The sequence below is a fragment of the Pezoporus wallicus genome, unplaced genomic scaffold, assembly GCF_028554395.1.
Source record: "Pezoporus wallicus isolate ANWC-B61680 ecotype Strahan unplaced genomic scaffold, APGP_CSIRO_Pwel_v1 contig_8188, whole genome shotgun sequence".
Classification (NCBI taxonomy): domain Eukaryota; kingdom Metazoa; phylum Chordata; class Aves; order Psittaciformes; family Psittacidae; genus Pezoporus; species Pezoporus wallicus.
The window spans coordinates 2441116-2453568 of record NW_026640104.1 but is presented as its reverse complement, the minus strand read 5'-3'; the positions used below and the strand labels follow the sequence as shown (position 1 = coordinate 2453568).

At 42.8% G+C, this 12453-nt stretch overlaps 1 protein-coding gene across 3 annotated transcripts in view; it reads left to right on the top strand.

The window, feature by feature from the left end:
* Positions 1-6937: 6937 nt before the first annotated feature.
* The window catches only part of PLPP4 (phospholipid phosphatase 4), a 61227-nt gene continuing 55711 nt past the window's right edge, over positions 6938-12453 (top strand). For 2 of the 3 annotated variants that reach the window (XR_008973198.1, XM_057417338.1), the window contains exon 1: positions 6938-7179. Coding sequence is in view for 1 of the 3 variants with exons in the window: in XM_057417338.1 (XP_057273321.1) it covers positions 7124-7179 (56 nt within the window). In the remaining 2 variants the exon portion in view is untranslated. Of the gene's footprint in view, positions 7180-7802; positions 7822-12453 lie in introns of those variants that run through there. The other variant, XM_057417339.1, reaches the window with a different exon arrangement.

Sequence of the window (12453 nt, the reverse complement as noted above, 5' to 3'; positions counted from 1 at the left end):
TCTTTTCATTGACATGTACTGATGTCGGAAACCTTGGCACCTGAAAATATTTGTCCTATGAAGACAAATAAAGGCAAAGATTGCTGCTATATCTGGGAAACAGGTTTTGTTGGTGCACATTAAATTTTGACATGTCATACAAGATTAACTTTGCAGAATTAGAAAGCTAACCTGTAATAGACTAATAGTGTGTAATAGGCAAGATCGCCTCGATTGAACTAGTCTGTGCTGGCAGTGCTCCATGACTCCAAGTCTAACCAATTCAGAAAGCTAAAATACTTGACTGACAGTTGGCAAAAGACAGCTTAAAGTTCAAGCTCTTGGCTGCTGCTCCCCTAGAAGAGAGCTCTGCCTGTACTTCAGTCTTGATTGCTCCATACGTCAATCACAGCACAAAGCAGTTACATCAGGGTAACTTTGTGAGTATGCATAGGGAATCTGGGTATGTGGGATGCAGAAGAGGAAGAGAAAATGAGGGATTTTCCCCATGGTGAGCTAGATTTAATTAGTCAAGCAGACATGAAGAAGAATAAGAGAAGCAGTAAAAGGTAAAAGAAAAAAATACTGACAGAAATACAGAAGATATAAGAGCTAGAATAGCCTTCCATTTCTATCTTTGAAGGCATAAGTGGCTTTTTAAAATATATTTTAATCTTTGAAGAAGAAAAATGTACTCAACTGTCATACCAGCTTTGATTTTAATGATTGTTTTCCCAGCTATTTTTGCTTAGTCATAGAATCATGGAAAGGTTTGGGTTGGAAGGGACCTTAATACCATCCAGTTCCAACCCCCTGCCATGGGCAGGGACACCTTCCACTAGAGGAGGTTGCTCCAAGTCCTGTCCAACCTGGCCTTGAACACTGCCAGGGATGGGCAGCCACAGCTTCTCTGGTTGGCTACAGATCTAATGAATGGGAAATCTTGTTCATGCAGACATGACTTACTGTATGATCTGAATGGATGGGAACCCATGTCTGGTTTACGTCCTGTGACAAATCTGAGTGTAAATCACTCCAGAAATTAAAGTTGGCTTCTAAGCTGAACCTGATTTTCCATCAGAAATATGACAATATTGCCAAGCTTATTCAACATCACTTGAATAATTCTTAAAACTTACAAAATTATTTCACATATATCTGTTAGGATGAGACCTTTGCCTCCTTTTAGGGCTCATTTGAAACTCCCTACATGGATTTACAAAGAACCAATGCTTTGCCTTCTCTGTTTTATGAAAAATCTGTTTCACTTTGAGGTAGAGCTAAATTTGAGCTATATAGTAAATCCTATTTAATATTTGCACAAGATATTATTATATGTTGGATGCATAATTCTTACTTTCTGAAAGAGGGAAACAGTAGCAGGGTCATTGTAAAGAAATATAAACCCAGGTTTTCTGCTCTCAGATATTCCTTTTTATATACAAGGTAATAATAACCAGTGATTTTATGGATCATAGAATCATAGAATAGTTAGGGTTGGAAAGGACCTTAAGATCATCCAGCTCCACCCCCCTACTATGGGCAGGGACACCTCACACTAAACGATGGCACCCAAGGCTTTGTCCAACCTGGTCTTGAACACTGACAGGGGTGGAGCATTCACAGCCTCCCTGGGCAACCCATTCCAGTGCCTCACCACCCTCACAGGAAAGAATTTCCTCCTTATATCCAGTCTATAACTTTGTTTATGGAATGAGCCCCAGATGTTTAAGTTTGAACCAGTTAGGGTTGGAAAGGACCTTAAGATCATTCACCCCTTGTCCTATCACTACAGTCCCTAATGAAGAGTCCCTCCCCAGCATCCCTATCCTATCACTACAGTCTCTAATGCCCCCTTCAGATACTGGAAGGCTGCTATGAGGTCTCCATGCAGCCTTCTCTTCTCCAGGCTGAACAGCCCCAACTTCCTCAGCCTGTCTTCATACAGGAGGTGCTCCAGTCCCCTGATCATCCTCGTGGCCTCCTCTGGACTTGTTCCAACAGTTCCATGTCCTTTTTATGTTGAGGACACCAGAACTGCACACAATACTCCAGCTGAGATCTCACAAGAGTAGAGTAGAGGGGCAGGATCACCTCCTTCGACCTGCTTGTCAAGCTGCTTTTGATGCAGCCCAGGATATGGTTGGCTTTCTGGGTACTCGTACATATACATAGAGATTTTCTCAGAAATGTATTATGGGCTTATATGTGTTCCAGATTTCTTAGTCTCTTCATTCCTTAACATTTTGGTTTAGGTTAAGTAGCCTAAAAGTGAATGACAGGCAGGGGAGGGCTATGGAACTACAACTTTTTGGAGAAAGAAAAAAACTGTGGCTTTTGTTCACTGACTTATATGAACCAGTTGCACCAGTTCACCTTAATGGAATAGTTTCTCATGGTTAATAATGTCACCTCAGAATCAATGAGACTGACTTGAGCAGCTGCCTCAATCTATACAAAGCCTTCTGGTTTTCATTAGGCATTCAGGCGCACAAAGGGGCCTGTCTGCACAGGATGAAGTCCTCAGGTTGTGCTTGTGTCCTTGGGTTGCCCGCGGCCATCAGTCTCACTTCCTCAGCAGGAATACAGCATCACTCTAACTCACAGGGACACCACTTTAAGTACATTAGTTGAGTAGCATGGGGACACTGATACTGTCATTTCCCATTTGCTACCTCGTTCGGGTAAAAGGGCTGACTGTACACATATGCCACTTAAAGCCATGTGTAAGGTATACTCAGAGTGCAGCTCAATCAACTTCCACTGCATTCTGCTAACCCAGAGTTAGAAAGTCTGAGAACCTTTACTTGAGAAAGGGGCTGGTTTTACTGTGCAGATGGAACCCAAGCTTGCATGCGCTGACCCCTACAATGAAAACTTCAACCTCTCAACAGCTCCTAGGTTGAGAGGAACCACAAAATTCATCTTTTGAGAAAAGAAAAAGAAAAAGAAAAAAGAAGAAGTGACACAATTTAAAATAAAAAGGATATTCCATTTTGAGATAATTTCAATGAGCGGGTACACTTAGGGGGATCTAAGTGCCTCTTCCATTTGAAATGTATTTTAATATCTCATATTGATGTGATTTTGTAAAAAATACACCAAAGTATTTCTGTTCATAGATTAGACACTAATTGAAAGTAAAAAAAAACCCTGTACTTTGCCTCAAAAAATTTAAAACCAGAGAGAACATGACCACTATTTCAAGTGATCCAAGAACGAACAATGATAAAGTCCCAATACTAAACACCCTTTGTTTTCTATCAATGATAATAATAGCCTGTTTTGTGAAATTCAGTTTGAACTTCTTGAGTGAGCACGATGATAGGAGTTTTTCAGGATAATTTTGCTATGTCTCACTTTGGACATCTATGACGAATTTTGACATCCTGACCCAGCAGAAAGATCCCTGTTGGCTTTGATGGTGGTTAAATATGACTCGATCTTCTACTTTTCTGCAGTGATATGAAAAACAGAGGTCGTTTATGAGTATTCATCTGAATTCTGAAATAACTGAACAACTGCTATTGCTTCCCCTCCTGAAACCTGTGAATTCTCCAGCTAAGGTTGCATTCCTTAGGACCAAAGTGTTTTTCCTTCAACGTTTGACACACTGCTGGTGACTCTTCACCTGTGCAGCCTGAGAATGCTTGATTTATGAATATTTATGGGTAAAACATTAAAAATCACATAGATGGAGATGGTGGAGTTGTCTAACAAACATTTTGGGCAGGACCTGTGATTTTTCTGTGGCTGACCAGCGCATGTAGTTACATAAGACTAAAAAAGTTAGACTTTCGTGTAACCTTTTTAAGAATCCTTTATATGGAATAAAAGCCATCATAAGCCCATGAAACTCTATGGACTTTAGAAATTCTATAGCTACAAGATCTAAGAATTGGCCATACAATGTTATTTCTAGGAAGGGGTTTTGCCCTTAAGATCATAAAGAGGTACAAACTCCTAGGAAACAGAAAAAAAGCAGCTTCTGCAGTTTCAATTGTTACTATCATTTAGTTTTTTACCATGTGTCTTTGGCTGCAAGTTTGTTATTTTCCACAGCTTTCTGGTAGGATAAAGTTTATGTGCTTTAATGGAAAAATCAGCCTTTTTAAACTCAGTTTACCTGAGCTGCAAGAACTTGCCCCAGGGCAGGTAAGAAGCACACATACATCCTGCTGCATTGGCAAAGAGCTGTAACCTCCAGAAAAGCCCTACCAGCTGTGCAGCTGTTTCTGCCTGTCAACATCTCTTTGTGGACTGAAAGTAGGTTGCAGGTGCCTCAAATAGAGACTAATCCTTGCGAGAGGAAAATACCGAGAGCACTAGAAGTCAACCTAAAAGGCGTGATAGTTGCCTCCATCCCAGTGGGATCAGTTCTTTCTCCTTTGCAGTCACACCTAAGAAAATTGATAGCATCAAGAGCACCTGCTCTGCCTGTACAACTACAGGGATGGAAGGAATAAGAAATGGGGTTGTTCCCAGGGTCGTTGTGGTTTGCTCTGAGCATCTGCTGCAGCACAGTGACTCCGCATGGCTCCTGCGGCAGGGTTGTAGCTTAATGCCACAATGCAGCTTGAAATCTGTTCCTCGCCAATTACCCCTATAACTCACAATGGGTTTGAAAGTCAAAGCAAGTTTTGCTCAGCAGCCAGCTGCAAGCTGGGTCGAGTTTTGATAAAAATCAATTTGAAGCATTTATGCTTCATAAATCACCATTGGCTGATATATTCTGGAGAATCAGAGCAGTGCAAGCAGAGAGCTGCAGCAGGACAGATTTTGTTTAGTTTTAAATTTATAACTAGCTTAGTTTCTTAGCTCTGCTGATAACAGTTGAATGATTCCAAACACTAATACAAACTGAGGAAATCCCCTCTTCTGCAGCACCACAATAGCAAAGGTACTGTAGCAAAGCCAGAGGCTCAAGGATCCACAGGCTAAGACAACATAATTGAAGAGATATATATGATTTCAGGACAAAAAAGTAAAGGAGAAAGATGTGTTGAGTGGTAACTGTTTCCTTTAAGCACTGTATACATGGCATCTAGATGCTCAAGCAGAGCAGACATAGTTTACCCACTTCTGTCATCTGCCTCCTCCACAGTTTGTGTGGAACTGATAACGGCAGCACAAACTGTCGGCATTATCCAACAGTCCTGAAGGTCCTCGTTTCATGACTGGCTTGATTCATACAAATTATGAGGCTTTTTCTGTAAGGAAGGACTATTCATGAAGACAAAGGTTTTTCTTGTGTGCCTTTATCAACAATGTAGACACACGTTCAGCCATAGGGTCACAAACTAGAGGAAGCACAAATATTTGACCATAGAAGACAAACCAACTGAGTGTCCTACAAGGAAAGGGACATGTCCTTTACCACCACCAGCTTAATGTGGAGACTTCACGATTTAGCTTTGCTTCCTGAAATAGAATCACATTTTTTTTTTAATCCAGAATATAAATAGTTTAGATCAAGCTCTGTCCTAAAAATTGGTGAAATAAGGCATACAAGGAAGAAAGATCTCACTAACAATTTAAGTGCTTTCTCCCCAATGCCAGTTATAGACTTGTGCGCTCTGGGCTTCAGTCACCTTCCTTGCAACAAATCTAGCACTGGTGTAGTTACCTATAGGTGAAGTTAGTATATAAGTTTCTGCCTCTTCTTCCACGAACAATGGTGAATAAAAGATTTACTCCGTGGTGGCTAATTCAGAGTTCAAAGCTTCCATTTGATGCAAAGTGCATATACTAAGCAGATAGGTTTAATAAAGCGTCTCTGGCATTAATTCTCTAGCAATTATCATGTAGTAAAGTGAAATTGGATCCCTCCTGCAATAGTGGTGGCTTTGTAACTATGTGCAGTATTAATAGCTAGGAACACTTTCCTGAAGGACATGCTTTCAAAGGCCGCAAGAAAGCAGATAATTAAATACATTTAACTGTGAATTAGTTTGCTGCATTTCATGGCTTAAGGCTGAAGCTCTCTTACAATAAAGATGCTCAGGATTCAATCCCTCCATGCAGAGAAGAAGTTTAATGAACTCTGCTAAAGCAATACAAGGATTAGGGCTGCTCAGAGCTTGCCACTGCAGGAGCGAAGCAAGGCTAAGGTTTTGCTGCCTTTCTCCCATGCCAGCAATTTACAGCCCCACATAGCTACCTCCTCTGCACTGGGAATGAACAGACACTGAACTAACCACACGTTTAGGCTATAATATCCCATAATAGGTAGAATGTGACCGAGTGAAGCAGGAGTGTCAAGCGGATTTATTTGCATTAGCAGTAAGCTTCAAGTGGCACGAATGTCTAAACGGGTGGGTAGCCTGTTACACACATGCTGCAGAAAGTACCCAAACATTCCAAGTCCTTCACACGAAGATTAAATATGCCCACCTCGGTGTCAGCACGGGTGGCCTGTAATTGCCCATTGCTCAACCAGCCAGCTCTTTATGAACAGCTAATGCCAGCTGTGCCTATGGTGGTCCTGCCTCTTCCCGACACCGCCGATATATTTTAGCTCCATCTTTTCGGGAGCGAAGCGATAAACACCGAGACGCCAGCCCGGCTCCTCACCGGAGCTGTACTGTACCCACGAGGTCTGGACGGCCATCCCTTCCCACTGATGGGCAATGGGCTCGTTTCTTTGCAGCGGAGGGCAGGGATCGATGCATTAAATAGGCCATGAAAAAGCGCTTTTTCAGGCGGGGGCACCAGCCCAGGCTTCCCGCTCCAGAGGGCTGCCCGGGTCGGCGGGACCCAGGCGGAGCGCCGCATGGATGCCCCGGGGAGCGGGGGGGGCCGGGCGGCAGCGGCTCGACAGCGCGGCAGGGGCGGGGAGAGGAGGGAAGGAGGGGAAAGGAAAGGAAATCCCCAGGATCCCCCGTCCCCCGCGCGGGGAGACACCGCGTTACTCACCGGGACCCTCCCCCGTGCCGCGGCCGCGTCAGCCCGGCGGCCGCGCCGCCTCCGTGAGGCTGAAGAGGGATGGGGGGGCCCGGGCTGCTTCTCCCGGGGCTCCGCACGGCTCCGGGCGGCGGGGCGGGCTGCGGACGGGCGGCGTGAAGCGGCTGGAGCGGCCCCGCGTGCCCCGGCCCCGAGCGGGGAATGAGAGGCGGCCCCGCGGGGCTGCCCGCCGGGACGCACCATGCGGGAGCTGGCGATCGAGATCGGCATTCGTGCCCTGCTCTTCGCGGTCTTCGTGTGAGTACCAGCGGGGACATGGGGTGGAGGGAGCGGCGGCTCCAGCCGGAGCGGTACCAGCGGGAGCCTCCGAGGATGCCTCAACTTTAGGCACCCGACTCCTTCCTCGCACCCGGTCGCGGTGTCGGATCGCCGGGCCGGGGAAGTGCGGGTGGGGACGGGGGGGTTGGCCGGTCCCCGGCGGTAATGGCCCCGTATCCCTAACGGAGAGACCCCTCCGGCAGCGGCCCCTTCGGGTGCTACGGCGGGTAGAGATGACGCCTTTCGGGTGCGGGAATCTTTTCCCTGGGGAATCATTGTGGGAGCAGCGGGAAGCACTCCCCGACCTTAGATTTTGCAGGAGACTTGAGGGCAATTTTTGTCGGAGAAACCGCTGTTTGTGGGAGAAGTGTGCAAAAAGCATCCAACCGAAAGGGCACGCCAAGCCTGCTGCTTGGTTTCGTTTGGACCGGGGTAGTTTTGTGCTGTACGGTCTCATTTGCTAAGGCTGTTGGTGCTCCTCGGCAGCGGGAGCCCGCAGTGAGCCGGGGCAGGCACCCTTTGTGCGGGAGAACCTCCGTGCTGCGAGCCGGGGAAGTATCTGGGACTGAACGGGAGATGCGGAGGATCTCCGCTGGGTTTGAGAAGCAGATCCGTACCCTGGTACGTAGGAAAGAAAGTCAAGGGAATCTGGTTGCTGAAAGACGAGCTGCGCGAACACTTTCTGTTTGCCTTTTTTAGGAGAAAGCAGCTATGTATTGTTTTGCTGTGTGTATTTCAGGCAGGCTTCCTCTTTCTTTTCAGGGCTGTACCTGCTTCTTCTTTCTGGCACTTTATGTTTGAACAATGAGAAGTTCCACTCTTCCTATAAGTTTGTATTTCAGCTACTAATGCTTGAGTAATCTCAGTCTTTGTGATCCCTCAGACGTATTGCAGAAACCAGATCAGGTTCTGCTCCCGTTTGGTTGCTCGCCGATAGATGCTGTCGGTCGCAGGTGCAGGCAGTAATAGTATGGGGCATCCATTAGCTGTGACACTGACTTACCGCAGGTGATATTGGAATGCTTTGGTGCGATTCCTTTCTGAATCTCTCATGGTTATTAAGTTGCCCAATTTACTGGTGTTTGAGTTTTTCCTCAGTGTTCATCTCACTTGAATATTGATGGAAGTCTGTTGATTTGTAACATATTTGGTAAGTGTAACCCGCTTCATTTTGGGATAAACTTTGATACCCTCAACAACCTGTAAGGTACATTTCATACCTTTCAGTTCAGTTGCATCTTACTTTGGAAACAGACCTGTTCCTCTCAACAGAACTCTTTTTTTGAATATGTGAAATTACAGGGTGAGCAAAGACCTCAGAATCTGATGCTGCATCAGAACCTTGCTCTTTATGATAAACTCATGTATAATTCATCACTTACACCATCTAGTAAGAGGGGTCTTTATGTGGATTATTACCATGATATGTAAATAATGACCCTTTATAAGCAGTAAGTTGTTGGTTATGCTTATGTCTTAATTTTCTCTCCAAATAGTTCTGTAATTATCACTGTTCTGCGTGCTGTGGTTCTAAAACCAACAGGGAAGAAAAGCTTTTGGTAGAGTCACCATGATGGCAAATGCCTCTGCAAGCACTTTTCATGTTTTCACATAACTCAGCTCCTGCCTTTTGGAATTCTGGGGGATAATTGTGACATTGCAATAAGTCATTTAAAGAATTAATTGCCATCTAAAAGCACTGAACACTGTAGTATTCTAAATTCAGGTTGAGATTTAGTTTCAGGAAGAATTGCACTTCATTTGCCTGTAATGGTTGCAAGAATATAATCTCTAGGTAGGCTTAAAGAATAGCTTTTATATTCAGATAATCTTAACATCAATCTTTTTGCCATTGAAATAGTATTCAACATTTCTCTCAGTTTTTCTAAAGAGGCAGTAACTCATGTTTTGAAACTTATGTTAGAGGTTTAAATACTGTCTTTTGTGTGGTTTTGTAGGCACCCAGGGCAAGGATTTCTATGGAGTGTTAATTGAAATATCTTTTCAATAATGAACAATTGCTGTTGAATTTGGAAGCCCTGGGACTGAAATCCAAGCAGCAGCAATGTAAGCTCTATAGCTCTATTACAGAACCTATTTCTAGGAGTGAAAAGGCTGTAAAGTTTCCACCTCCCTTGAAAAGGAATGTTATTAACAGCAATGAGTTGGGGCTAGGTCTAAGATCATCTCTGTTGTGAATGCCAGCTGAGAGGTAGGTGTTTGCTCACCAGGAGCTGGACTGAAAAGGTGGTGTTGACTTTGGGTCACTACTAACCTTTGTAGTGTTAAAAGTCTGACCTTGAAGATAATGGATCCAGAGGTATTTGCCAGTCCTCAACCATCTGTGCCTCCCAGGTGTCTTTTTAGCTTTGACCTACTGATTAATACAACTCAGAATAATATACTGGCATATTTTGTACCCTAAAATGCAAAAGTAAAAAGGGTGCATATTCCATGTTGTAGTTTTGCTTGGTGCTGAATGCCATTTCATAAAAATGGAGGTGTGATGACGGCTGAAATGAAAGGTATTGCCACTTTGAATGTATTTTACCTCAACAACAGCCATATTGTTTATACTTAAGAATGGCAACCTTTTGTTTTCCTATAATTATCTTTGCTATAATTAGTTGCTATAATTACCAATTTTAGTCATTCCACCAAAAGCAAAAATCTACAATTATTATTTAAGATCTTTTCTATCATGCAAACGTACACCATTATAAGTAACACACATTTTGGATGGTTGATCGTTGGTTTGGGTGAATTCAACAGACATTCAGGGAGGATAATGATAACAACTGACTCTAGATGTTCTAGATGATGTGTTCTTAAGAACTGCTAAATGTTTACTTCCCAATTAAAGACCAGTTTAGCTATTCAGCAACTCAAGCTTCTGTGCATTTACAAACATCTGTGCTGAAGGGCACTTTAGCTTTCAGGATATAGTAGTATTGAAAGAGGGATCAGTTGGGAGTGATTTATTAGAAGAACTACAGCTGCCCCTGAAAGTCAGAAGCAGGAGTTAAAAAAACCCCAAACCAGCAAATAACAGCCAAAAGATAATTGCAACAGGTTGCCCTCAAAACCACACTTAATGCAGACTTTAGTGGGAAGAGAAATAGATATTCTTTGAGTACTTCAGCACAATAGCTCTCGAGGCACAAGTTACAAACTGTAAAGAAGATAGAGATATTTCTGTTTTGCTCCTACACTTTTTCCCAGTTCATTAACATTAACAAATTCCTTTTTAGTTATCATTTGGAATTTGGAAACATGGTATTTCCTGTGCTAGCTGAAGCTCAAATACTCATTCTACTCATAGCCTCATTTATAGCTGTGCCACTGCTAAGTTTTGGTTTTGGTATCAATCCTGAAGGCACGGAATAGCCTACTGAAACCTGAACCATGGGACAAACATGTAGAGGTCTGGTAGAGTTGAGGATAGTAAAAACAGCTCTTGAAGTTCCAGCTTGCCACTTGGCAAGGAATGATAACCAACTACCTACCTTTAGCCTTACACCTTTTGACTGGGCTGAAGTGATCCTAATGAGCATAGATGGTTTGCTGCTCACTAGGCAAAGAAAATTCTCATGCTAAAATTTGACCTTACAGTCTGACTACATTGTCAAATATATTTTTTTTGCTTATTTTTTACTTATTAAGAAGTATCTGTGAGTACAGAATTGGATTTTTTTTAAGTGAAGTTTTTCTTGTAAGGTCTCAGAAGTAGAAATGGTCTATTGTTTAATAAGCCAACTGTGGGCATGTACTCTGTTTATAGGAAAAAAATCAAACACTACTTTGAAGAATGATTGACTTAAGGTCTTGCATCTGTGTTTTCCTCATTTTGTACTTATTCCTATGACCAGGAGCATTCTAAGATGCCCAATTAATCCTAAAACATGTTGAACATGGCCAGTCTTTCATCTGGTCCATGTGGACAGTGGCATTTGTCACTAACTGAATGCTTGATGAGACGCAAATTGCTGCAGGTGACTTGGTTTTATACAGTTAAGACAATTCTTTTGTGAGCAAGTCTGGTATTTTTACACAAGAGTGATGCCCTTAAAACAGTGTTCTTCATCTGTCCTAGAAACAATTCATTGAGTGGTAGCTCTGAGTGAGCCTGTAATTACAGTAGGGATGTCTTAGTTTCTTACCTTAAAAGGAACACGTATTTTGTTATCTCCTACAAGGAAAATGTTTTCATCTGTTTCAGAAGTTTTAGAAGACCGCTTTGTTTTCTTGGTAGGAAAACAGAAGAATTTGCGTGTGTTGTATATTTAGCCCAATGACTTGTCAACAGCCTATCCTTGATGTTTCTAGAGCTGGCTTAATTGATTAAAAAGACAGTCTTTCAAGGATCACTTCAGCAAACCTGGAGTTCTTCAGTGAGTGTGATGTGATTCAAATATAAATGTCATTCAGAGTAATTGGCAGAGTCTCATTAGCAGCCTCCCTTGGGAATAAATGTTTAACTGCAGGCTATATACATATTACACACGTGTGAGTGCACAATATTGACTAATGCTTGCATCTTGTGTGTGCCCTATTCACACTCTGCTTTAAGTGACTAAAAGCTGAATCTGTGCGTATTTGGTTTCTAACAAGTTTACAATGTTAAGACTTTAATCAAGTTATGAATATGCATGAAATGACTTAGCGTGAAAAGCTCTTTCAAGTAGTCATGGGTGGTGATCTTCTGGATATCCTACATATGTTGCCTTCATAAAGGATAGTATAAATTATAGTCTCGTTAACACAGACAGAACATCAATTAGCTGAGGAAATTCCACAATACTGCTTTACTTTTCTCACAGTTTGCATTTACCTTTTCTCTGTTGCATCTGTTGGATTTTTGGAGGATAGACCGAGCTGAGAGTCATAAGCAGTCAGAGATGTGTAGGTAATAGAAGCAAAATGGTATTGAGACGAAGAAATCACCAGTCTGAGACACTAAGATTTATTTTCTCGTGCTGACAAAAGTGCTGCCAAATGACACAAATCAATTGGACCAAGATTTCAAAGCACCTTTAAAGCCTAGGCTCTCTAGCTGAATGTTTCAAAGCGAAGCAGGTATTTGGCTACTTGAGCTTAATCTTTTTGTGTCCTTCATTTGAGCATCCCAGAATTGTGACTTCTTGGAACTGATTTTTGGCTTCTGATCTTAAAAGTCTTGGACTTCATTTCTGTGCACCCTAATTCCTCATCAGGAAAGGGAGACCAATACTTCTTTGTCTCACCCGTTGTTCA